Below are 27,996 nucleotides of genomic sequence, written 5' to 3' on the forward strand. Positions count from 1 at the left end.
CTGTCTCCATAGTTTGGCCTTTTCCATGTCATATAGTTAAAAATCACACAGTGTATATAGCCTTCTCATTGGCTTCTTTCACTAAGCGACATGCATTTGGGATTCCTCCATGTCTTTTCATGGCTTTATAGTTCATTTTTTTATTACTGAATAGTATTCCATTGTCTGGATGTACTATAATTTATCCCTCACCTATTGAGAGACATCTTGGTTGCTTATAGCTACTAATTTGATTTGTTATACTCTTTTTTTTTTCTTCTATTGTAATCACAGACTATATGAAATTTTTAAGAGCAGGAAGGGGTTGCAGAGGTTATCACATCAGATACTCTCATTCTGCAGCTAAGGAAGCTGAGATCCAATTATGATCAGCCTAGCTGATCACAGTCTAGTCTCTCGTCTAGATCATACTGTCAATCCAAAACTGTTAGTAAAGTTGAGATTTCAAGGTACCTAGACACCAAATCCAACTCATTTAATTGGACAGTTATCTATTGCATGTCCTCAACCTTAGAACCAAGCATCTCCCCCATGAAGCAAGGGACCATGGCCCCTCATCCGTCATCCCAGAATTCCCCATGCCCCAATAGCTCAAAACATGTGCATTTCCCTGTTTTGGAGGCTAGGGGCTGGAGGGGGTAGGATGCTTTCCCCATTCAGCAACTTCACTAGTACAAGACTTGGAAGAATTCTAAATTCATCACATACCTTCTTGGTCGTTATGAAGGTATATTTCTCAAGATCTATATAGAGAGAGAACATATTAGAATATAGAACATATTTAACTTGTTCTAAGAAAATAATAACAATACACGTAATAAAGGTTACTATGTATGGAGTTCTTACTCTATGTCAGGCACAGGGCTAAATACTTGATGTGGATTATTTCCTTTAATTTTAGATATGGACCAGCTCCCCTTCATTCTTCAGGGCACACCTTCCCGCACTTTCCACTGGCTAAAATAGGATATACCCCGAAGTTGAGTTGATGTGTACTCTCCAGTTTCCATATTGTTATATCAATACTGTCATCTTGGATGTTACAGCATTTATTACATATGCTTAACATATGATACTCTGAAAAGGATACTTGTATACTTGGATATTTTTAATAAATATTGGTATTCTAATTTTATTTCTTCAGACCTGCAAATCTTCTTGTATAAAATTTATTAATTTACTAGCCTTGGGGGGAAAACCTGAAAGAAATGACTATAATTATTCTTTTCCTCCGTTTCTTATTTTTTCTGGAGAGGGAATCTATATTTCTGACCTCATGTGCATGATATTTACTAAGCTCTCCATGTATTTTCAAAATTAATTGTTATAGGTTTGATAAAATTATAAAATCTTTAGTGCTACAAAGTTCTCACTTATCCAATAATGTATGCACATTTGGCAACAGTTCCCTTATTGGTTCAGTACTTGACTAGCTATACTGAATATTCATCGTTACTAAATAATTTTTCATGTTCTTTATTTTCATTCTCTTATTAAAAGCAAATGTAATCATACTAAGGAGAAATCAGGGTAGAAGCTACATCATATTAGAATAACTGAGTCCTCTTTACATTTCCCCTTCACTAGAATATCCATTCACAAAATGTCCTTCTAAAGAATGATCTCATGTGTTAATACTGATATATTTTGACAGCCTTAGGACTTTTAATTTCTCTAGGACATTCGTATATGCAAACACAGCCCTGTGAGAATCACACCACAGATTTTGTTAAATCTAACACTTTAATCTTGTATTAATCATCTTTCATATTGTAAATGTAAAATTTTACTTTAATGATGCTTCCGTTTTTAGATCTTTTTGTTATTGATTCTTTTTAAAAAGAATTACTCTATTTGTATTATTGTGATTAAAAGTGATTTTGAAAGTATTTTATCACATGACTCTAATCCCCTGTACCTGGACATGCTTGCTTCATAATACTTAAGCCTGCCAGTTTCAACTTCAGTGAGCTAAAAAAAGATAGCACCTTACTTTACATCAGACACTGAATCGACATTTCCATGCCAGATAGCAAACCCCCATGGCAAATACTGAGAATCTACACCATACAAACTCACTCACTTATAAATTCTTAAGGAAAATTCTTTAATATTTTCCCTAATTATAAAAGTAATTACACCAAAACATACTTTAAAAATTGGAAAATACACAAAAGCATCATAAGAAGAAAAGAGTCGTTTCTAGTTATATCATTCAAAGGCGCCCAGAGGTAGGATTTTTGAGTATTTCATCTTTCTTGTGTATCTTTTTTTCTCTTTGTCGTAGCGATAATTTAGTAACTTTAAAATCTTCAGCAGAGTAGGGTCATTTTCACATCAAAACCGTATTCCTTAAAACTTGCCTTTTATGTTAAAACCTAGTCTGTTCCAGGGACCCCTCTGTGTTTGGGAATATATATTTCTCAACATGCACTGTGTGTATATTGTATACAATAACTATGGTCATAAATATAATAACAGCTGATGTTTATAAAGCACTTACTATGTGCCAGTCCGTGTTCTAGGCACGTTGCGTATTTTAGCTCATTTAATCTTCATAGCAACCTTCTGAAGTAGAGACTATTATTATCCCCATTTTACAGACAAGGAAATTGAGGTGGCCCCTACAGGGGTCAGAGGCACCACAGGTCAAACAGCTGTCAGGCAAGGGAGCCAGGATTCACCCTTGGGCAGTTTGGTAGCAAAGTCCATCAGCCTAACTGCTCTATTGCCTCTTAGTAGAGACCCAATTGTATCAGGGAAAACAATTTTAAAATTCGTGAAATGGATCCCTGTTTGTACTTCCGTTATGGAAGAAAATAATTTGCCAGTTAATGCAAGATGACCCCGTGGGACAGTTAAACCAGAAAATACCAACTGAGCCCAAGTTCCCGGTGCAGGTACAAACCTCTAGAAACTCAGGCACATTATTTCTGACAGGTACTAATGAATCTATCAAAGGCAGTGAGTTTTACTAATTAGACTTACAGTAGAAATATAAACAGGTCGTAGTGAATGAGTTTGCTGGTCTGCAGAGAGCCTTTCCTCCCTCCTTCCTTCACACACATACACATGCAACGCTTAGATATCAAAAGTATACATGTGATTGTCTGTTCTTTTTTTTTTTTTTGATGGCTTATTCTTTTTTTTTTTTAACATCTTTATTGGAGTATAATTGCTTTACAATGGTGTGTTAGTTTCTGCTGTATAACAAAGTGAATCAGCTATATGCATACATATATCCCTATATCTCCTCCCTCTTGAGTCTCCCTCCCACCCTCCCTATCCCACCCCTCTAGGTGGTCACAAAGCACCGAGCTGATCTCCCTGTGCTATGCGGCTGCTTCCCACTAGCTATCTATTTTACATTTGATAGTAAATATATGTCCATGCCACTCTCTCACTTCGTCCCAGCTTACCCTTCCCCCTCCCCGTGTCCTCAAGTCTGATGGCTTATTCTTTATGAAAAAGGAAATAAACCTGTTTTCTAGGGTGTTTTAGCTTATAGCTCACTAAACAAGGAAGGAATAGATCAAGTACTCCAGAATTGGAGTGGCTCCAGCCTTCTAAATTATAAGCATACCTAAGATGTCGAGTGTCAGTGACCACACTGACGCAGGCTGTGTGCACATAGCAGCAGGGGGTTTGGGTGAGCCCGTGTCCAGGTGCCCTTCAGGTGTGCCATCCAGGTGCAAGCTCCGTCCCCACGTGGGGCCCTGGCTGGTTCTGTAAGCTCCTGGCTTGGGCAGCCTGGACCCCAGCTCTGTGCTCTTCCTCTACACAGGAAGCCCCTGTAATGCATCCCCACCACAGAGCTGTGGAGGTCAAGAATGCAGCTCTCACAATTTGCAATTCCAAACTAAACCTTTGCTTGGCGGGGGACAATAAGTAGAAGTAAAGATGTAAACCTCCTTGGAGGTAGTCGTCAATCTGAAGGAGAGTCACCTCCAGTCTGACAATAGTCCATACTCAGGACATCGGTAGTGTTAGTAACAAGGGTGGGATCCACAAAGGTAGAGATTCAAAGGCAATATCTTGGTTGAATTTAGACCATAATGATTTAAAGGATTTGGCCTTGAAAACCACTGAGATTAGTACATATCTGTCATCTGAAGATGATTTTTTTTCCAGCTCTTAGATTGGCAAACTAAGTATTTGTATTTCTGTATATAGCTTTTACCTGCTTCCTCCTTTTTACCAGTATAAATCGCTTTCATGGCTAAATTTGATATAGAGATTTTACAAAGAAAATGAATACAAAGCAATTTAGATGTTAGAGGCCCCCTAAAGTCGTCTGTCATATTTTTGTAAGTACATAGAAGAAAATATACCATTCTATCAGCCAAGTGATGAAAGATATTTGTAGACGCTTTGGAAAATACAGTACTTTGTACACAAACACACAGAATCCTTTGCTATTTTCAATTTTTGAAAGTACTCAGTATATATATTTAAATGACTTTGCAAGAATAAATACCTTTTTTAAAGGAAAAAAAAAAAAGAGCCACAGAGCTTTGAATACCCATCTATCTCCAGAATATCACCATTGATTATTTCCTTCGGCTGCCAGAAAATCACAGCAAAGCAGTAACTAACTCTGACTCTCTTGTTTTTATGGATCTGGCATACAGAACGGCATGTATGCCATAGGTATATTTGCAAACTGGAGAGCTGAGAGATAAATAAATATTGTTGAATGATGTATCAAATGCTTGCTTGTTAGCGAGAGGTTCTTCAGCGTTATTCAATGAATCACTTCTTCCAGTGGCTGTAATCATTGTACTGTCAAACCCCAAGTAAAACTGACTTCACGGACAGGATGGAAATAAGCTCAGTGTTTTATTGTTTCATTAATAAGAACCTTGGCCATTTTCCCTGCAGGAGGAAACACCCTGAGTAAGGCAACCTTCCTCTTTTAAAATTCACTTTTCATGGAGCTACTTGACAAAATGCTATGTTTTTGCCGCCCAAGTAGGCTAAGTGAAAAATTCACCAAGTGCTTGGACTGGGAGGGTAAATCCTAGAGGTTATTGAGTTCTAATCCTTTGTTTGGACTCTTTTCCGAAATCAGAAATAATACATACTCTTCTCTGAGCAGGGGTGCTCGAGATCTTTCTTAGAGAAAGAAACGCACGATTCAGAAACAGAATACAAAGACCAATCAAAAAGTGATTCACCTGACACTGTGGTCTACAAAACAGCGCTAGCCCATTCTGGCCTAACCCATTCTGCTTTTCAGCCCTCGGTGCATGGCGGGATTACTTTAGACGTTAAAGCAGTCAGGACCGTGACACACAGAGGTATTTGCCCCCAACTAGCCAAACTCTATTAGCCTAACTAGGAGACTAATTAAACGGGAGGAAGCCCTCTGATCTCTATTTTGTGACCTTCTTTGGGGCATCATGGTAGGTCATAACGAACCCAGCCATAATGCTGACCTCCGTGGAAGAAGGTTCAGAGAGAAGGCTCATCTCTCTACCCTTCAGTTTACTTCAAATACACACTGTTTCTGGACAAAGATTTCTCTTAAGAATTTTGCAGCATAACACCTTCTTACCAACATGTGTTTTATCATCTGGGAAGCACTACATAGGTCTTGTCATGTGCTCAATAACCAAAGTTTGTGAGTTTCATATTTTCCTCCAAGAAAAAGGAAAAGAAATTAAGGTGAAAATCAGGGCATCTTTAGGCTATTGTAAAGAGGAATTCGGTCAAAGGGTCTCACCAATACTTCTCATTTTTCAGAGGTTGAGACTGAGGCCCAGGGATGGTATGATTTACCTGATCACACAGCTAGTGAGAGACACAGAGAGATGAGAATTTCCTCTCCGCAGATGCTGTGCCAGGAGCTGTTGACAAATTCTAAGTCCAGGGCAGTTTTGGACCATCCCATCCCCACCCTACCCACCCCCCACCAGCATCACAACTTCAACTCTCACTCCACCCAGAAGAATCATTTGCATCAGTTAATGTATCACTGGCATTAAGAAGAGGGTCTTTGCTGGAATAACACGTGTCACAAGCCCACATTCCCCTCGCTTTGCCTGCTTTGCATTTTCTCCCAGCTCTGACTGGAACAGAAAGATAGCGCTGGAGGAGATTTAACTTGTTGGAGGAGATCTAACTCCCCGTTTTCCTCCTTCTTTCAAGATCCACAGGACTGTGCGGTTCCTTTCTCTGAGAAGTATCTGCTGGGTGTTTGTTTTTCTGATGTTGTGCAAATGAAAATTAAGAAATGTGGAAATACGATAATATATAGTGATGATCAGCACCATTTCTTTTTAAATTTATTTATTTATTTATTTATGGTTGTGTTGGGTCTTCGTTTCTGTGCGAGGGCTTTCTCTAGTTGAGGCAAGCGGGGGCCACTCTTCATCGCGGTGCGCGGGCCTTTCACTGTGGGGGCCTCTCTTGTTGCGGGGCACAGGCTCCAGATGCGCAGGCTCAGTAGTTGTGGCACACGGGCTTAGTTGCTCCGCGGCATGTGGGATCTTCCCAGACCAGGGCTCGAACCCGTGTCCCCTGCATTGGCAGGCAGATTCTCAACCACTGCGCCACCAGGGAAGCCCAGCACCATTTCTTGAAGAGACCGTCTTTGCTCCATTGTATTGCATTTTCTCCTTTGTCAACGATCAGTTGACTATATTTACATGGGTCTGTTTCTAGGTTTTTCTGTTCCATTGATCTATTGGTCTGGTCTTTCACCGATACCACCATCTTGATTACTCTAGTTTTATAGTAAGTCTTGAAGTCGGGTAAGGTCAGTCCTCCAGTTTTGTTCTTCTTCAACATGTTGTTGGCTATCCTGGATCTTTTGCCTCTCCTCCATGTAACCTTTAGAGTCAGTTTGTCGATACCCACCAGATAACTCACTGGGATTTTGACTGGGATTGTAGAGAATCTGTAGGTCAAGTTCGGAAGCACTGACATCTTGGCAATATTGGCTTCCTATTTATGAACGTGGACTCTCTCTCCATTTGTTTAGTTCTTGTGATCTGTTTTTTTGACTGGCTTTTAAATTGTTTACTATGACAACAACTACCAGTTCTGAAGTGCAGGCTGAGTGCCAACGCTCAGCTAGCTTTCTACATAGGTCATCTCATTTACCACTCACGACAACCCTATGAAGTAGGAATATTACTCCTTCCATTTTGCAGATGAAAAATATGAGGCTCAGGAGAGGTTACGTAACTTTAAGGTCACAAATAGAGGAAATCTGAACTCTGGTCTGAGTAAGGGCAAAGCCCATTATCCTAACAGTTGCCTTGAGTCCCGTCCTTCTGGATTTGGTTCTTCCTGACCCAATTCAGAGTTTCTCCAGTGGGCAGACTTCTCTTTCTGATACCCTTTTTGAACCCCTGCAGGATTCCTTTGGTTCTGAGTAGTCCTTCCCCAGCCATTTATGAAAGTTTGAGTCTATTATATTTGTATTTACTCTTTATGACTGGGATTTGGGATTCAACTTTTAAGAGGTTTATCCATCCTTCAAAATGTGATCCTGAAAACCTAAACCCCAGGACCGCATGCTTTGTATGTGCAGACATTTATGCTACTTTCATCACAGAGCCGTCTCGCTGGGCTCAGAGTGGACCCAACAGTTCCCTGCATGAATGGATTCTCAAGACTTCCAAACAGCTGTCAGAATGTTCTAAAAGAAGGCAAAGATCCTCAGAACAGCATCCCCTAGAGGGATAGCAGTCTCCCCATCCTGCCCACCCACGCTGGACTTCCAGGCATGGACTGCCCTCATCCCCTTAAGAAGCCCACGTTTTAGCTGCTATTCACCCAAACCAAAGGTTTAAACTGAAGCAAAATGCATTCATAAATAACTGAAGACAATCAAAGGACTTTTTCCAGTGCCCTGGCTTAATATAGAGATGAGAACTTGAACAGATTCTTGAAAGATTTATTGTGGAGCCATAAAATCTTTTAGTAGAATTAAGTGTGGCATCTGACATGCTATAAATCTCCACTACTATTTAGTTAATAATCACTATGGTCTTCTTAGAACGCCCGCGGTAGTAAACATTAACCACGCCCCGCGCTTGCTTATATCCCCATCCACTGCACAAATTCAATGCCCAACCCTCACCACTAGGTGCGGAGTCTGATTCAGACACGAGAACTATGGGACCACCATCCCAGGCACGTGTAGAAGTTAAGGTCGACCTTTTGCCTCCGGTCACCTTCCCCCACTTTCTCCACGTCCAAACTGACAAATTGTAAATTCCGAAATTTCAACCTTTATAGGAATTTGTAAGCATCCTAACGTTTCAAAGGAACCTTCCATCTGAGGTCTATGATAAACGGTCTTATTTTAAGCTTGTATACCTCTCATTCTCCTGAGTACTTAAGAGATGCCACCGCTGTGTGTACAGGCCACCCTAGTTTCGGGTACAAAGGTAAAGGTGGGAAGCTGTTCATATGGTACTTATGGGAACAAGAGCCAGCAGGAAGGTGTGCTAATGAGGAAGCAGGTGTGTACAGATGGGGCAAGTGATGAATCTCAAACCATGTCCAAAATATCAATGTTAAGTTAGGATTTCTGTCAGCAGAGGATTTGGGCCTGTCCCCAAGAGAAAGGGTGGGCTCCAGGTAAGGACACATGGCACAGAAAACTAGATCTGAGGTCATCTTTGGAAAAAGCAGGACGTTTACCTTTACCTGACTTATTGAGAGAATCGCCACCATCGTGGTTTCCCAGTTCTGTGGGGATACAGCCTTAGTACCCATGGCAGGCAGTGTGTGCCACTGTCAGACCAGAACACGGTTTCCACGGCACCTCATATGACCCGGGGCCTCGGTTAGTCTCACTTCAAAACTTAAAGGTTAATCCTTTAAAAAAAAATCACCCAGGTGAGGTTTCCAGGTGCAAATTCATGCACAGACACGCCAACTGTCTCCACACTGAGCAGATTACTAATTCTGTGGTTCACGAGGACTCTCAAAATCAGGGTGCTCCAAGGGTCATAAGTATACGTATTGAGGAACTCTTGTCTGACACCATGGAGGAGCTCAGGCTCCCTGGAATCAGCCACCTCTGATACTTCGACCACGGTCCGAAGACCACTCAGCCTTGCTTTTGACAGCTGCCATTCAGGGGCAGCGGCTCTAACAACATGCATGGCGTCCTGTTAGGAGCAGCACAGCTTATAAGCTGTGACTTGCAACAGGTGAAGTCAGCACTGGAGGGAAGTAAGCCCAGACTTGACTGTGAGCTCCCTGAAGGCGGGGCTGTCTCCACCTTGGATGGATGAGGCAGGCATGAGCACGCCCACTCACTCTGGCCATGCCCGAAGAATACATTCAGAACTACTTACTGAGTGTTGAACGGGTCAATGCTTCCAAGCCCTGCCCCTGTAGTCAGAGCCCCCGGTTTGTACTCTTTACCATCCTACACACTGTCAATTTCAGTAGGTATACAGCCAGCACCCATTAAGTGCCCAAGACCATCCCACTGTCGGGCGGTCAAGTCCAGGTGGACCCTCCCTCGTGCTGTGCCCCATCTGCTGCATGCTACCATCCGGGCATCCTAGCAAACATCACACATACTCCTGGATTCCCCAGGTTTCTTGGGGTTCAGAAATGCTCTACAGATCCGCTAAATTGTCTTGCTGGCCTTTTTATAAGGGATTTCAAGACAGAACTGGTTCCTCTGAAATAATGAAATCCATTTAAAAAGTAATCCTTGTTTTCTTATTTTCAAGAAGCTCACAGTTGGGATCGTTGTGTCTTTCCGCAGGAAAACCTCTTTTTTGTGATGGAGTATCTCAACGGAGGAGACTTAATGTACCACATCCAGAGCTGCCACAAGTTCGATCTTTGCAGAGCCACGTAAGAGCCCTTGTAGGGTTGGGGGCTTCCCACTGGTCTTGTCAGGGACTGGGGTCCACTGTGCCCGCACCATGCTTTTCCCCACGTGACGTTTCCTGTTTCTCACTCAGTGGGCCTAAACCCCAGGGCGAGGTGACCCCAGGAACACATCCAATGAGGCAACTGTTTTCCCAGTTTGTGAAGCTTAAATTCAAGTCGGTTTTATTTCATTTCTCTGCTGCGAGATCAACTACTTAGTTTCTTAAGGAACCACCCCACTTCTTCAGGCTTCTAAATCATCTGAACCCAGAAGCAATATTTGCGCCTTGAATAGAAGTCAAATGGAGCACAGATGGGCAAGGCGGTCACTGGATGGGGCTTCATGGAGGCCTTTCAAGGGAAGCTCAGTGTGAAGGCATCAAGCAGTCAGCTCTGGGGGCAGGAGAATTAGGAAACAGGAAGAGACATTTGCTCTCTCTCGAGAATACGTTCGCCTTCTTTGGCATCAAGCCACTCTAGGCTCTGGCGAAATCGAGTAGGGTGGGTTTACTAGGTGGGACTGCAGCTGAGTCCCACAGAAGCCCCGCACCCTTCCTCCCTCAGGCCCTCTTTCCTGAGTCATCAAACCACTGAGACGGTCAAACACAAGAAAACTGTGCCCCTGGCTCCACTTAAAAGGGTGGGTGCACACTAGCCTTGCTTGCTGTATGCTCAGTAATCTTACCCCTATTGAACACTCGGAGGGGTTCAGGTCGAGCTGCGTTGAGAGACAGACTTTTCCACGAGCTCCTACAGAAACCCCGGCTGAAGTGGCTGCTTTGTCAAATCCAGTGGGTAGCACGGCGCCGATCTCGTTGCTTCCAGGAACCATCGGCCAAGTGCCCGGAGATAATTTTATGAGATTCCTGCAGCACAGAAATCATCGGGTATTTTTCTGCTAGAAAGGATTCTCGGGGTCCCTTCCAGGTGTGTAAGGCATGAAAGCCATCACAGACACATGCTATCTATCTGTCCTCACTGCCTCCCAGGAAGGGGTTTCTGCGTTCTTCTCCAAGATCCAGCAGACCTCACTTGTGGGAAGTTCTCCCTTATCTCTAACTTTAACCCTCCTGTAAACTCACCTCCTTTGAGTCTGTCATCTTTGAAGGTGGAGAGCAAGGTATCACCTCCCAGCTTCTAATAAAGGCATATCTCGTTTGATTGCACTTCACTTTATCGTGCTTTGCAGATACTTTGTTTTTTTACAAAGGAAGGTTTGTGGCAGCTCTGCATTACCAGATGATGGTTAGCATATTTTAGCCATATTTTTTTAACTGAAGTATAGTTCACAAGTATTTAATTAAGATATGTACATTTTTTTTAGACATAATACTATTGCGTGCTTCATAGGCGAGACTGTAGTGTCAACATAATTTTATATGCACTGGGAAACCAAAAATACTCGTGTGACTCGCTGTGTTGCGGTGGTCTGGAACCGAACCTGTGAGATCCCTGAGGTCTGCCTGTGTGCGTTCCTCCTCCTCTCAGGCTGCACTTCTCACACAGGAAGAAGTCAGGTCTATGTGGAATGACCTGCAGACAGGTCTGAGGGGTCCAAGTAGGTTTTAAAATAAAAGGGAAAATTATTTCCCTATTATTACATTTAGTGTTTTTGAATGTTCTATTAGCAAAAAAAAAAAAATGACAGTTTGAGCATTATAGTTTACAATATAAGAATAAGCCCTAGATGCGGGTAGGGCTAAATATACCAGCTCCATTTCATTCTCTCAGGGCTGAAGCTGGATGCGTAGAATGGATGATATCTTCCTTTTGTTGTGATTAAAACAAAATTCCGTGCACACATTTAGCAGAGCGCTGCACACTCACTAGATAAAAAGGGGAATTTTTTTTCCTAGTAAACATTCATGTTGAGCCTTGATTTTCCTTCCCTCAGGTTCTATGCTGCCGAAATCATTCTCGGTCTGCAGTTCCTTCATTCCAAAGGAATAGTCTACAGGTAAATTTTACTCTTTGGAAACAAGTACTGGGATAACTGGATTTTCTGGTCCAGGTGATTTCATCACTGTGCTTAAGTGACATGAAGTGGTCAGTGTGCTTTTGTGGCAGAAAGTTCCACACCCGGGCTTCCTGCCCAGAGCAACAGCACGGATGGTGATTTAACAACCAAGTAAGAAATTCCGCTCTCAAAAGCAATAAGGCTCTGATCTCACTTTGTTCTTTATTCCAGTCCTGTTGTTCTCCCTCTCTCCTACCTTTTGTCTCATTTCCTTCCGTTACTTTCTCTTTGGCCTCTTATTGTTGCTTGCTTTCTTCTGTCTTTTGTATCTCTCCTTCTTGCCTGTATTTGCGTATTGAATGTCCTCCTTTCGGGCGAGGGAGGAGGGGAGGCCTTCCTTGAACAAACACACCTGCGAAAACCTACAAGCCTACACCTTGTCCGCATGCCCAGGATGCCGTGTGTACCCTCTTTCTTGAGTGGATGTCTTTCCAGAATCTATTGGACACCATCATTTCACATCCTTCTTGGATGAAAGCTAATGTACTTCAGTCTCCTTACTTCCCTCAAAGCACAGTTGACACTTACTTATCATACAGATCTTCAAAGGCTTAGTTGTCTCGTTTCCGACTCACTGCAGATTGGGCGGGGTGGGGGGAGTATATTGAAAAAAACAAAAAAAAAAAGGAAGGAAGGAGCTGGACAGGATGCTGGCAGAGCAGCTGGGGGCCTACACAGTGACCACTGGTGACAAGGGAAGCTGAGAACCGACATAAAGGGAAGATGCAGGACAACCTCAAGGCCCCGAGACAGTGGGGTCACGTGCTTTTCTGCAGCAGATGCTCACAGGAATGACCGGAGTCATCAGTACAGGCTAAGTGATGCTCTACACAGATTGTTGAAGATGGCAAACTGTGTATAATACAGTCCAGAAGCATTCCGTCCGGGATGGCCAGTACTGGGCTTTGGTGCTTACAGAATAGGCTGAAAATTCACTTAGGGAAACCTCTCCGTTTCCAGAGGGTACAGCCAAGTGAGGGCTGCCCCATTTAGAGCCCAGAACTAAAGACTTAGGGGAGGTTTTGGAACTCATTTTTCTTAAGCCGTCTCTTTGGCATCCTTTGGATATACTTTTGTATTTGGGGGCGCGGGGGCTATCTACAAAACAATCGATTAAATATCTGTTTTATACCATTCTTTAATCTTCAGGAAAGTGAGAAATACTCACCAGTACACTGAAAACCCTGATCAGATTCCGTGGTTGTTTTCCTCTTTATATCTGTAATGCCTGCAATATCCCTAAGATATACCTATACTGAGACACTCAGCAGATTGTGTGGGATGGATGGATAGGAAAGAGGGAGGAAAAGTTAGGAAGACTGGAGAGAAGAGAGATCTTAGGGCTGAAAGGGACCTCATGCAACAAAACCCCACATGCCCCAGTATAGTCTCTTTCTCCACATCATGATGTTTCTATTATTTCATCTTGTAAATTACTGACACTCAGGACAAAGACCAATGAGGGTCCATAAGTGTCTTTAATATCATAAATTGTACCCATTTTAGAGCTCTTACTACATCCATGAGAAATATTTTCTAAGGCTTCTTATGCACCACAAAGAAAGAATCCTGGGTTTATTTAGCAGTGTACTCACTGAGGTTGTAGGAGATCCTTGAAAGACATGGAATAATTAAAACTGGGGGAGGTCATCCAGCAGGTACACTGACACTGAGATTGGCCTTAAGAAATTATTCAACTGCCCATTGTAACTTTACTGGCCTAAACGTTTCATTGGGCCACTGAATTAACAAGGGGATTCTATTAGTTTCCTTTTTCTGACCACTGATGATTATCATATTAGTTTTGAAGAGTTGCTGTAAGAAATTAGCACAGACCTGATGGCTTAAGCCAATAGAATTTATTCCCTCACAGCTCTGGAGTCCAGAGGTCCAAAATCAAGGTGTCAGCAGGGCCACACTCCCTCTGCAGGCTCTAGGGGAGGATCCTTCCTTGCCCCCTCCAGTTTTTGGTGGCCCCAGGTGTTCCTGGGCTTGGGATCACTCCAGTCTCTGCCTCAGTCTTTACAGGGCCTTCTCTTCTCTCTGTGCCTTCCCTGTATGTCTCTTACAAGGACACTTGACATTGGATTTAGGGACCACCCAGATAATCCAAGATGATCTAATTTCAAGATCCCTAACTTGATTACACCTACAAATACCCTTTTTCCAAATAAGGTCTCACTCACAAGATTCCAGGGACTAGGACATAAATATCTTTTGGGGGGGCACCATTAAACCCACTACAACTGGTAACGAAGACGGACCAGCCACTAAACACACAGCCTCGGTTAAGCATTGTGGTGGATGCAAAAGCTATAGAAGTCCCAACCTCTGGATCCCTAATTAAGCCACTTTCTGGATTTTTATTTTGGGTTTTTTTGGAGGTAAAATATAAGTACATGAAAAGACACAAACAGCATACTCTAAAAAAAGTCTAAGTGAATAAGATTCTAATTAAAAGTAAGTGCCGGGGGCTTCCCTGGTGGTGCAGTGGTTGAGAATCTGCCTGCCAATGCAGGGGACACGGGTTCGAGCCCTGGTCTGGGAAGATCACACATGCCACGGAGCAACTGGGCCCGTGAGCCACAATTACTGAGCCTGCGCGTCTGGAGCCTGTGCTCCGCAACAAGAGAGGCCACGATGGTGAGAGGCCCGCGCACCGCGATGAAGAGTGGTCCCCACTTGCCGCAACTAGAGAAAGCCCTCGCACAGTAACGAAGACTCAACACAGTCATAAATAAATAAATGAATGAATGAATGAATGAATGAATGAACGAACGAACGAACGTGAATTCCTAAAAAAAAAAGTAAGTGCCGGGACTTCCCTGGTGGCGCAGTGGTTAAGAATCTGCCTGCCAATGCAGGGGACACAGGTTCGGCCCTGGTCCGGGAAGATCCCACATGCCGCGGAGCAACTAAGCCCGTGCACCACAACTACTGAGCCTGCGCTCTAGAGGCCGCGAGCCACAACTACCGAGCCCGCATGCCACAACTACTGAAGCCCGTGCACCTAGAGCCCATGCTCCACAACAAGAGAAGCCACCACAATGAGAAGCCCACACACCACAACGAAGAGTAGCCCCCACTCACCGCAACTAGAGAAAACTCACATGCAGCAATGAAGACCCAACACAGCCAAACATAATAAAATAAGTTTATTTAAAAAAAAAAAAAAAAGTGCCAAAGGGAAGAAAAATTAAGGTGTCGTCAGAATTGGGTGAGGGTATGCCAACAAAAAGTTCCTATCAGAAAGAGGATTTTTTTTAAAAGGGGAGAGGCTTTATAAATGGAAGAAGTGACTCCAGAAAAGGCACAGAAATAGGGGGGAGGGGGAGGGGGGAAATAGGTCGAGTGGAGGAAAATTGAACAAATTGTGTCCAGCTTTTCTGGAAAGGCTGTTGTTGGCAGTCACAAGAATTGAGGCCAAGAGATGTAGACAAGGGCTTCCCTGATGGCACAGTGGTTAAGAATCCGCCTGCCAATGCAGGGGACACGGGTTCAAGCCCTGGGCCGGGAAGATAGGGAAGATCCCACATGCTGCGGAGCAACTAAGTCCGTGCGCCACAGCTACTGAGCCTGCGCTCTAGAGCCGGCACTCCGCAACAAGGGAGGCCACCACAATGAGAAGCCAGTGCACTGCAGCAAAGAGTAGCCCCCGCTCGCCTCAACTAGAGAAAAGCTCGGGTGCAGCAACAGAGACCCAGTGCAGCCAAAAATAATAAATAAATAAATTAAAAAAAAAAAAAAAGTAGAGAAGCAGGTGGCAACATCAATCATCTACCGTTACTGGTGGAATCGTAAAAGTGGTGGCACCTTAAAAGATGCCTCAGCCCTGGCTTAGGTTAAATGTAAAACCAAGGAGCTGGAAAATACGCAAACATAGAAGCAGCAGAATCTAGAATCTCAAGTCTTAGAAATATTAGAATTGAAAGGGACCTTAAGATGATCTTTGATCGATGACACTGGACCCAACCCCTATATTTGAAACTACTTACGAATGCTTTCATGTGGATGATCTCATTGGATGCTCACAAGTTCTGTGGGATAAGCAAGGCAGGCATCACTGTACCCATTTTATGGATGAGTCATTAAAGGATCAGAGAGGAGACATGGCTTGGCTGAGCTACTTAGTGATAAAACTTGGATTTGGAAGCTTGTTTCTTCTGGCTCCCATTTTGCCTCTTCCAAATGGAGGAGCTTTGCTTATGTTGACAACACAATGGAAAGAAAGGCTTCCACTGAATTCTCGGTTGTACCTGATGCCCTGATGTGCAGCCCTTTGGGCAGATGGGTGCTTCCCAGAGCCATGCCAGGTGACCTGGACCCTGAAGGTCCTTTCTGGGTCCTGGTGTCCTGTGAGGTACCTGTGAACACTCTGGCCTTTGGGTCCTGTGGCTTCTCCAGTTAGTCTTCCTCTGCCTTCATCCCTTCCTGCCCCTCAGGGTGTCTGGCTCTGCATGGCAGGCCTTCTGGACCTTTCCCCTTCTGACTTAGATCTCTCAAAGCTTCAATGATCTCCTCTCTCCCAACCCTGTAGACACCCTGCCCACTTTAGAGGGTGGATTGAAAATTGAACATGAAGCTTTCCTAGCTTGAGGCCTAGAGAACATTCATTTTTAGAATTGACCAAAATGTACCCTTGCAATCACAGAAGACTCGAGGTATCTGAGCAAGACCAGTTCAATGCGAAAGACCGGGTGAGCTTGGTTTAAGGGGATGCAAAAGAGGGTAAAGCCTGGATTTGCTGGGATAGATTGTATAATTTTAAGAGCCTTTGTTTTCCATTAGATAAATATGAATAAAAATAGTGATTCCAGATCAAAGGGCTGTTGTGAGAATCAAACGATAAAATGCATGTGAAAGAAATTCCAGTATTAGATATTATGTTCATTATCCTTCTGAGCTATGTACAGTACTGCAGTGGATATCTGGCTCCCTAGCGATGACCCTAAAACCATCCTTCAGCCAAATTTCTAGGAACATACATATGTGGCTGTAAATGATACAAATATGTTTCCTATAGCAGAAACTCAAAATGACATCACTATTGCATAGAGTGTGGATTAGGAAATGAACCTGCCGTTTTAGCATGAGGAGTTAAATATGACCTATAATTGGACTTACTGGAATATAATCCATAAGTCACAATGAAAGTGGATTTAATTAAAACGAAGGAACAAGGCAGAAGGCCTGCCTACGGAGAAGACTTGGACATATTGGAAGTCTTCAATCCTAATAATGAAAGTGCGACAGCATTTGAGTTAGGATGGGAGAAACAGAACCGAAACTGATCTGAATGTGAGACACACATTCACGTATCCTGGAGGTATCCATGCACCTGGTCAGACAGAAACCATCGTTGACGCATTAGTGACGGAGGTCAGCAAGCTGGCCCAGATGCAAGAGGTCAGCTCTGGGGAACACCTGCTAGCAGCATCTCTGCACCGAAACAGAACTGCATCCCATGCTCACGTTCTCTGGCTAATTTACTCACAGAAGGTGAGAAAGCAACAAAAGGGAACCATTACTTGGGACTTAATTGTAGCCGATACTCACTGGTGGTGAGGTGGTCGCTGGCTGGTGATGAATTCACTCAAATGGTTATGGAATGACAGGAACACATGCTACACTCTCGTCAGAGCATCGCAGCACAGCAAGTACCAAGCAATACACTTTCCACCCTCGTGAAGCTTAGAGTTTAACAAAGGAGATAAAACAAATAGTGACGGGACTTTAGGATATGGGTATTGATTACAAGCATCATACAACCACCGAAACCTTTGCTTAAGCAGAGGCTAAGCCTCACTGAGAAAGCAGAACCAAGGATGCAGACCCATCAGAACCAAAGTGGCTCCTCTCTCATTGGCTGGGTTGTTCTTCGGGTTCCTGGGGCCTCTGTCTCTCCTCTTGGCCGAGCCACTTCGGTCTCTTCTTCTACAGGCTGGTTTTCTGTCCCTCCAAGGGCATGGCGGAGGGCGCGCCACAGCAGCCCTACGCGTCAGACACCCAGCCGAGACGGACTAGTGCCATTATGTTGCAACCTCAGCAAGTCTTCCCCAAGAAGAAAAGCTGATCCACTGTGTCAGGCCTCCACCTGTGGCTCAATCAACAGGGGCAGAGGAGACAGAGCTGCTTGCCAGGCCCTTTGGGAGCAGAATCTTTGAGAAGGAGATTGTAGCATCTTCTCTTAGAGGAGGTACAGAATAAGGCGAGAGCAATAGCTCTCCCTACTCTCTCCCAAGGCGTCTTAGCTCATTAAGGACGGCAGTGGTAGCCATCACCCACCACATATCCTAGACTCAAAGGAGTTTTCACAAAGCTCAGAAATTCACGGCAGATAAAGGAAGAGAAAGCTGGATGTTATATAACCGACTAGAATTCATAAAATGCCACCGACTAAAGTCGATAAAAGTTTAAAGAAACTGATGTCAAGTGTCATTCCTGGATTATCTTTTTAAAAATCCATTTTGCAGGTACAGGATGACAGGAAAATGGTATAATGGTAGTTTGTGGGGGGAGGGGGGAAGGACACCTGGAGGTTTTAGTTTACGGTGAGTTCCATATTAAGCACTGTTGTGATGGAGCTTCTAAAATAACTAGTGCAGCCACGGTGCTCAGAGGCAAGAGTACTAGACCAGAAGCTAAGGGTGCCACCATCACCTGCACCTGTGAGATCATGTACCCAGAAGATACCGGTTTCATTCTGAGAACCATCTTTTAAGAAGAAAATTGACAAATTGGAGATATTTGCAGGGTAGGGGCCAGAATGTTGCAGAGCCTGAATACCATGCTGTATGGAGGAATAAAGGTCCTCAACTTGGTCAAGGAAAGACAAGAGAAAGCATGGTGTCACTTTCCAAATATCCAGGCGATCATGTGTGGTAAAGAACGCATCCTTGGGCCAACAGGTAAAGTCACAGGGAGGCATAGTTTGGCCTATTTTTTTAAAATCTTGTCACCACTTACATATCCCTAAAAATGAAGTGGGCTGCCCTACAAGGATTCTGGTTCTCTAAGGACAGAGGAAGTCATTGACATGGTGTTCTGGTATCAGATGGATTCACATTCTAGAATTAATCTGGATTAGGAACAAGCTTTCCTTAATCGGTCTTAGAATTAGGTGCAGGATAATTTATCCACAAACACGGACACTTAGAAAATGGCATAAAATGAGTATATTTCTAGGCCTTTCTTCCTTTTCCGTTACCCCCAGGAAAGGTACTGGGATAAAGAGCCTCAGGTCTGTGTCTTGTCCATGGTATATTAGCTGTACTCCGTGGCAAGTCAGAAAGGGGAATCAGTAGCAACCAGCCATTGCCTTGAAGAGTCAGTTTTATCTACACCCCTACCGTGGATGGGGGTATGTGTTGTGTAGTACTAAATACCACCCTACACCAGACACATCACCAAACACCAGCCCCCATGACATTTCACCACCAGCTTATTCCTTTCCATCCAGGCTTTGTTTCTTGAGGGCCCCTCTTAACATTGAGGGATGCTACTTTGCAGAGATAACGCATGACCTTTATGTGGCCCCATCTCGGCACCTGCTCAGCCATTCATACATGAAATATGGAGGGAGCTCTGGAGATGGGCCAGGTATTGATACAGAAGATACAGAACTCGGTCAGAGCCAGGCCCAGAGAAAGCCAACCTGGACCACGAGGGGCTGTACGTCCAGTCCTGGGCAAGAGACGCTGGTCAAGGAGGAAACACCAAGGACGAGAAGCAGTGACCCTGGAGCATGGTAGATGGAGGGTCGGGGTTGAAAGGAGAGAGGAGGACCAGCAAAGTACCTACTCATTGCCCTTCAGGCTGTGATGGAACGTGCAAGCCCCCGTCACAGGGCAAGTCCATGTTAACAAAACCGTGTGTTATTAAAGTGAGAATCTGCTTTGTTTTTCAGGGACCTGAAGCTTGATAACATCCTGTTAGACAAAGATGGACACATCAAAATAGCGGACTTTGGGATGTGCAAGGAGAACATGCTGGGGGACACCAGGACCAACACCTTCTGCGGGACCCCCGACTACATCGCCCCGGAGGTAGGACGCGCCGCTCTGCACCCACCCGTACAACTCCGCCTCCCCGGGGCCAGCACCACTGCTTCCTTCTCCCCTGAAAATCAGAAGACTTTAAACTATTTTTGTTCAGGATGTGTATTTGTTTTTCGGAGTATTTGACAAATGCAGCTGCACCCAGGCGCCGCTAGTGTCGCACTGGGCGTGGTACCCACGCTAACTTCTGCACCTCGCCAAGGCGTGAGAGACCCAGCAGGCCCTTCCCATCCTGGCTCTCCCACCCCAGCCTTAAAATATGTTCACTCTGCTCAGACCAAGCAGAAGAAGCAACTGGTGAAGAGCCAGGTAGACACTGAACAGGTTCATGGGCATCTACCTAAGTCCAGTGGTTTCATTTTGGGACCAGAGAAACCTAAATTGTGGTTTCCAAGCTGCTACTGTGTGAGCCTGGAGAGGTCCCACTTCTCTCTCCTGTTACTGGGTCCCATGGGAGAGCCTGTGAAAGTTTAAAAACAGCAACAGCGAAAACAAAAGCCATTGCCCTCATATTCTGAGCCCCTGGAAGATCAGCGTTTGCTCAGAAGTCATCCATCAACGCCAGCTGCCCACCCCAGGGAGATGAGACACTCCCTTACCCCTTGGTCCTTCCCGCAGCATAAACTTATCGCAGCTTTTCTATCTTTGGATCTCTCTGAACTACTGGATGATTGCTCTAAAGTCAGGGGCTGTTTCTTCTTCGCTTTTTAAAAACTTCCTTTTGAAATAATTATAAATTCACAAGAAGTTGCCAAAAATAGTACAGAAATGTCACCCATATCTACCCTTCCCCTACTGGTTCCGGGTTATGTAACTATGGTACAATATCAGAACCAGGACATGGATGTTGGCACAAGGTGTGTAAAGTTTTGCCCCACTTATCGTATGTGTAGATCAGTGTGATCTTACCCACTTTTATATCCAAGGACGGAGCTCAAGGCTCGGCACATTAAGGTGCTAATAGATAGCTTTTCAAAGAGTGAACGAACAACGATTGATAAGTGTGTGAGTGGTGACGGCTGTCTGATGGATAGACAGTGATGGGCCTCTGGCTTCCTGGGCAAAACAAATTTAGCAACAAATCCCTGTCATAGCCAAAGTAACTGTAGCATCCTCGGTCTAAGAAACAGGAGACTCTGCCCTGTAAGTATGTACTTAATTTATATTTCACCTTGTTTAAATTCAAGCTTGGCCTCTGGTCAGCAAGAAATTATGGCTTTTAACCTGTCCTGTCTATACATGCCTTACGCCATACCCTTTCCCAGGCGATCCTTCCTTCCCAATTCTGTTTCCTTTGGCATCTTCCAGAATTTAACTTCAGAGACTGGCTTCTCTCTGCAACTTCAATCTCATCCTCTCATCTTCAAGCCTGCTTGTCTTCACACAATTCCACTCCTGGTCCTTTTTTCTCCCTGTACATTCTCCATGAACAGCTATATTTATGACTATGGTTTCAACTCCAAAATCCGTATGACCGGCCCAGACTTCTTGCTTCAGACCTGTATGTCCGTCTTCCTGCTGAGATCTCCAACTAACTGTCACGGGCCATTCAAACATAACAGATCCCAAACCCACTCTCTGTTGAAATTGCCCCCCCCACACACACACATGCACACACCCTTCTCCTTTATCCCTTTCTGGATGAATGACATACACATCCAGCCAGCCAGTCACCTAGCCAGAATACTGGAATCCTCCAAGTCTTCTCCTTCCTTCTCACCCCTCCCAAATCCAAACACCAAGACCTTCTAAATATAGACCTCAGGGGTTCGCTCATCTGTTTTCATGCCTCCCCAATCTTGTGATTGTACTAAGAATCTCCCCTGATTCTTTTTTGATCCTCAAAATGAATCCCTTTGGGGATTAAATCAAGCTTCTCCAATCCCGCCCCATCTTACAGTTGCTGCCCTGCTCCAGGCCCTCGGCACCTCTGGTCTGGATCCTGGTGATGCCTTTTTACCCAGACTTTCCTCTCTATGACCACCCAACTGGCAGTGCATCGTCTTTACATATTTTCAAAAATTTTTTTAAAATAGTAATCTTTTATTTATTTATTTTTATATTTATTTTTGGCTGTGTTGGGTCTTCGTTTCTGTGCGAGGGCTTTCTCTAGTTGCGGCGAGCGGGGGCCACTCTTCATGGCGGTGCGCAGGCCTCTCACTGTCGCGGCCTCTCTTGTTGCGGAGCACAAGCTCCAGACGCGCAGGCTCAGTAGTTGTGGTTCACGGGCCCAGCCGCTCCGTGGCACACGGGATCTTCCCAGACCAGGGCTCGAACCCGTGTCCCCTGCATTGGCAGGCAGATTCTCAACCACTGCGCCACCAGGGAAGCCCTTTTCAAACTTCTTGATCATGCTCCCTCATCAGTTAAAAAAGCATCACCAGCATATGTATATTTATTATATATTATCACCAACTAATATAGTCTGTTATAAAACATGCAGAAAAAGGAACAGGCTGAACTTAAGATGAAATAAAGTTTTAAATAACTAAGTTGTATTCTATTAATAGTACATTTTATGCTTTATTAAAATAATGAGGCTAAATAACTTTGTAAAATCTTGGTTTAACACTTTATGATTCTGGCACTCAGAAGGCTGCTTGGTTTCTTTCAGTTTCTGGTTTTCCTGGCTCATAGCTGCTTTGTGCCTCTCAAAGGCACACTGTAAGATAGATGCTACAGTATGTACATAAGGCAAGGTTTATGGTTGAAGAGAGTGGATATAAGTCCAGAATGCACAACAGTGTTTTCCGATTTAGCCAGCTTCCTGTCATAACTAATGAAATGGCCACTGTTTTTAGCTTCGTTACAATGTGACAAAGAGCTGGTACTAGGAGCAAATAAGATCTCTGCACTTGCCGTTTTCTACTTTGCATCATTAGCATGGTCTTCAATCCAAGTCTCTTTTGCAGATAACTTTTTAAGGACTTTCCATTTTGTGAAAATGAGTTTAGTTCAAACAGAACCCACCGATCCCCTTAATTGGGCATGCAACGCAAATGACGCACCTTAGGATGATAAGTAATCGTAATAGTGACGCACCTTATGATGTGCTGAAGACAAATGCTCTAGCCAAGCCACCACCAACTCCTCCCGAGATGAGGCTTCCCGTTCCTCCCTCGGGAAACCTAGTCACTGTTCGAATTTCTAAAAGAGGGCATCAGCGCCACTACTGGAATTGTTTAAACTCGCATAAATACAAGTTCTAATATTTTCTTCCCGTGTCTCGGCGTTACACCATCTGGGTGGTCCCTGGGGTGCATGCACTGTTCTGAGGGCCACTGCTCCACCATGTCACCAGATCTACCTTTCTAATGGGAAGACCTGTCATGCCACAACTTTAAAAATATTCATGGGGCTTCCCTGGTGGCGCAGTGGTTGAGAATCTGCCTGCCGATGCAGGGGACACGGGTTCGAGCCCTGGTCTGGGAAGATCCCACATGCCACGGAGCAACTGGGCCCGTGAGCCACAATCACTGAGCCTGCGCGTCCGGAGCCTGTGCTCCGCAACAAGAGAGGCCGCGATGGTGAGAGGCCCGCGCACCGCGATGAAGAGTGGTCCCCACTTGCCGCAACTAGAGAAAGCCCTCGCACAGAAACGAAGACTCAACACAGTCATAAATAAATAAATAAAAGAACGTGAATTTCTTTAAAAAAAAAAAAAAAAAAATTCAGGAAGTCCCCATTATCAGCTGGGTACAAGCCAAAATCCCAAGAGAAGTTCCTTAATATGTCTTGAGACATCTGTTTCCTTCTCTCTCATATCCCTTAGCCATGCCCTCGGAATCCCTGGTCTGATTTACTCCCACCTCCAAAGTCATCTTCTCCCTGAAGGTGCCTCTGGCTTCTTGGAATAGTCAGTTCTTTCCTCCTCTGTGCTACCACAGCCCATGTGTAATCCCATTTGCCAGTAAACTGAATTTCTCACAGCTAAGGACCATGATTCATCCACCTTAGTGTCTAGTCTCCTCCTCCACAGCTCAGAGCACCCATCACCTGTTCCCTGAATGACCACACCAAGACATGCACCCCAAATGCCCATCTCTGAACATGTGCTGGAGATGGGGCCTCTTGTCTCTAGCCTCTCCCTTTTCCATCAAAATCCTACCCATTTTCCAAAGCTCCACTCACATGCCATCTCCGTTGTGAAGTTTTTCCTTTATCTCACTCACTGACCCATTGCCCTCTCCCCGGGGACCTCAACGATATGGGCGGAGGGCCCGAAACACAAAAAATAAGTGCATTCAGGGCAGCATCAGGAACGATGCATGAAAAAGCAGACTGTGCTCCCTCAAACCAGGGAATAGCCTCACCAGCCCACGTCTCCTGAGACCTTCCCCATAGCTCTGTGGTTCCCTATGTTACGGTTATAGGATCGAGGGTCTAACGTATAATTGGAGGTCCACACTCATTTTGACAAAGAATAGAAAATAGTTAAATAGGGAGACATGCTACTTTCCAACATCTACTAGCCACTTAGTAAGTCCAGGTGGAATTTCAATACATAGAAGCAGCTCCTTGGAGAAAGCAGGAGTCACTCGGAAACCAGAGCCATAGAGGCATTGGTGGTCACTTGGTTTCTAAGGACGCTTTCCCCGCTGTGCACATCATGTGGTGAGCCGTGTACAGACCTCAAATCACTAGGTCCAAGAGGTGGATGGAATTGTAGCTTTCTCTTGCTCTAAGAGAGCAAGAGGGACTCTGACGTGAAGTAGTAATATCATTATTAAATGAATTATTTGAGTAAAGATGGGGAGAGAACAGGACAAAAGACAGCATGGCCATAAGAAGGCACCAGGGGCTGATATAGAAAAAAAGCCACTCCAGCCATTGTTTCTACACCAATTTCTTTTAAAATATAGACTAATTTGAGCATGAATTAGATCGAAGTTTAAGTCCTGGAAACATTATAATAGAAAAGGAACATTATGTAGTAAAATCCCAAAAGACCAGGGTCTGGAACATAGCTTTCAACTCACTAACCAGGCAACCTTAAAGAAGACACATAACCTCCCGAGGTCCAGCCACCCTCCTTTGTTAAATAGGGATAACAGGACCTACCCCAGAGGTTCTTATAAATAAACACAAAGTATGGGAAACACCCAATACACATCAGCAGGCATTTGCAGACATTCTGTTCATACAGTGTATAACTGAGTGTGAATCGGCATTTTGCTTCTTTCTCCTAACTTAAGACTGAAATTCTTTACTAACATCCCCTAGCCTTGGAAGACTTAATTTCCACCTCAGCTGTCTCCTGTCCTTCCAAATTTCTTCCCATTAATCTGCCAAACGAAATTGCTTACCAAGATGCGATGCTCAAGAGCAGCTTCTGGTTGCCCTGGGCTCCCCCTTGTGGCACATCCTGGGAATTGCGTGTGAACCGGGCCCCACTTAAGGCAAATGTACCTGAACTAAGATTGCGCTGTGTGTGCATCTTTATTTTCTTTATCATTCTCCCTGGGTCTACTTTTACACTATTCCTTAAGGCTAAGTTTATTTTTTTTACTTTAAAATTAACCTCAGTATTCAAATATTGAGTTAAGGCCGGTAGATAGCATTTTTATACTGGAAGTCAGCAGCAGACTGCAAAATTCTGTTTACAACTTGATCGTTATTTTCACAAATATCTATCAGCTTGTTATCCTAGTCTCTCTTGGCATAGTCACACAAGTTGACTCTTCGTAACCGCGACTAGTTAGGTTTAAGTGGTGGACTTGGTCAGACGACCTCTTTGGCTGCTTGATTAGCTACAGAACTTTATGCAAAGACTCAAGACCATAGAAGTCCATAAAACACATGGGTTTGGTTTAGATATTCACCTCAGAGGCACTGAAGGGCTTAGATACACATCAGCTCTCTTAGGTCTGAATCTATCACCCATGGGCTCCCATCACAGATGGGAAAATGAAGAGCTGATGGTACGATTTAGTTGCTTTGCTTAAAGGCCAGAGGGGGGAAGAAGTTCAAATTCAAAAATGTTTGCTTAGCTTCGGTACTGCCCACTTATTTCTATCCAATCATTAACTTCACAAAAGCTACAGTTTTCAGTGTAATCTTTGCTAAAACCATGCACTGTCTTCATCAGTTATGTCCTGGGTGGCCTTGAAAAGTCCATGCAGGGTTTTCAAGCCAACCTCGTTTTGATTCATTATGTCTCTGCCTTTTGGTCACACAGATCCTGCTGGGTCAGAAGTACAACCATTCTGTGGACTGGTGGTCCTTTGGCGTCCTTCTCTATGAGATGCTAATAGGTCAGTCACCTTTCCATGGGCAAGATGAAGAGGAACTCTTCCACTCCATCCGCATGGACAGCCCCTTTTACCCACGATGGCTCGAGAAGGAGGCTAAGGACCTTTTAGTGAAGGTAAGAAGTGGAGTCAAGGAGACCTTCATATGATTAGTATCAGGTTTTCTGATCAGTGCTCCCATTCATTTCTAAATTCTGATTTATACATTGTAAACAGTAATTGTGTCAAACAAGATTTAAAGGGATGCTCACCATCTGTTTTAACTGAGGCACCACTAGGATGAACATCAGAAATCAAAACGAGTATAAGGTAGACCCTCACGTGCATAATTTACAAAAGAAATGCCCAGAAACCAGTTCCATGACTCTTGAATGGCCTTGCTTTGAGATGTAATTGGTCTATTGAACAAACAATTTGGGGCTTAAAATTTGTTTCCCATAGTCCCTATTCAACCTATTCAGTTCACCTGAAACTGTAAAATTCCTAGAAGAAAACATAGACCATAACTTCATCAGTATCAGTCTTAGCAGTGTCTTCGGGGATCTGACTCCACGAGCAAGGGAAACAAAAGCAAAAATAAACATATGGGACTACATCAAACTAAAAAGCTTCTGTACAGCAAACGAAATCATCAAAATGAAAACTTTGTATGGGACAAGATACTTGCAAATCATATATCTGATAAGGGATTAATATCCAAAATATATAAAGAACTCATACAACTCAACAACAAAAACAACCCAATTTTAAAATGGACAAAAGAGGATCTGAATAAACAATTCTCAAAGACATACAGATGGCTAATAGGCACATGAAAATGTGCTCAATATCACTCATCAGGGAAATGCAAATCAAACCCACGGTGAGCTATCACCTCACACCTGTGAGAATGGCTCTTATCAAGAAGACAAGAGATAATAAGTGCTGATGAGAAGGTGGAAAAAAGGGAACCCTCGTGCACTGTTGGTGGGAATGTAAGTCAGTAGAGCCACTATGGAAAACAGCATGGAGATTCCTCAGAAAGTTAAGAATAGAACTACCATACACTCATATGGTATTCCACTTCTGGGTATTTATTCAAAGAACATGAAAACACTAGTTGGAAAAGATATATGTACCCCTATGTTCATTGCAGCATTATTTACAATAGCCAAGATATGGAAACCACCTAAGTGTTTATCAATGGATGGATAGATGAAAATGTGGTATATATACACAATGGAATATTACTCAGCCATGAAAATGAAATCTTGCCATTTACAACACCATGGATGGCCTAGAGGGTGTTAAAGTTAGTGAAATAAGTCAGACAGAGACAAATACCATGTGATTTCACTCATGTGGAATCTAAAAAAAAAAAAACCAGGAAACAAACACAATAAAATAAAAACAAGCTCATAGATACAGAGAACAGATTAGTGGTTCCCAGACGACTAGGGGTTTGGGGAGATTGGGCAAAGAATGGGTGAAGGGGGTCAACGCTATGGTGATGGATGGTAACTAGACTTTGGTGGTGATTACTCTGTAGTGATTATAGTGCTGCACACCTGAAACTTATTAAAAATCTTCCCCTGCCCCTGGATGAAGACTTGGATAGGATGTGTAACTTTCTGCTCACTCTTGAGTAAAAGACAAACTTCTTGTCACTCCTAAGTCATGAAACACTGCCTCAGCTGAGAAATTAAAGCTGTTCAGTCCAAGATATAAGTCATCACATCAATCTTAACTCAAAAGCAAAGATGCCTGCTCCCTTTCCTCTGGCCAAGTTCATGGCTGGCAGCCACTCGCCTTTGGAGAGGGGAGTATGGTCATAGCGTGT

At 43.9% G+C, this 27,996-nt stretch overlaps 1 protein-coding gene and 1 long non-coding RNA gene across 4 annotated transcripts in view; one reads left to right on the forward strand and one right to left on the reverse strand.

Annotated features, from left to right (window-relative positions):
- Positions 1-27,996, forward strand: part of PRKCQ (protein kinase C theta) — a 154,265-nt gene that overhangs the window by 109,185 nt on the left and 17,084 nt on the right. For all 3 annotated transcript variants that reach the window (XM_059912138.1, XM_059912136.1, XM_059912137.1), the window contains exons 13-16: positions 9,743-9,834; positions 11,747-11,809; positions 19,776-19,914; positions 26,105-26,293. In XM_059912138.1, coding sequence (XP_059768121.1) covers positions 9,743-9,834; positions 11,747-11,809; positions 19,776-19,914; positions 26,105-26,293 — 483 coding nt within the window. The remainder of the gene's footprint in view (positions 1-9,742; positions 9,835-11,746; positions 11,810-19,775; positions 19,915-26,104; positions 26,294-27,996) is intronic.
- The window catches only part of LOC132358841 (uncharacterized), a 234,637-nt gene that overhangs the window by 29,245 nt on the left and 177,396 nt on the right, over positions 1-27,996 (reverse strand). The window lies entirely within an intron of this gene.

The sequence above is a fragment of the Balaenoptera ricei genome, chromosome 2 (genome assembly GCF_028023285.1).
Source record: "Balaenoptera ricei isolate mBalRic1 chromosome 2, mBalRic1.hap2, whole genome shotgun sequence".
Lineage (NCBI taxonomy): Eukaryota > Metazoa > Chordata > Mammalia > Artiodactyla > Balaenopteridae > Balaenoptera > Balaenoptera ricei.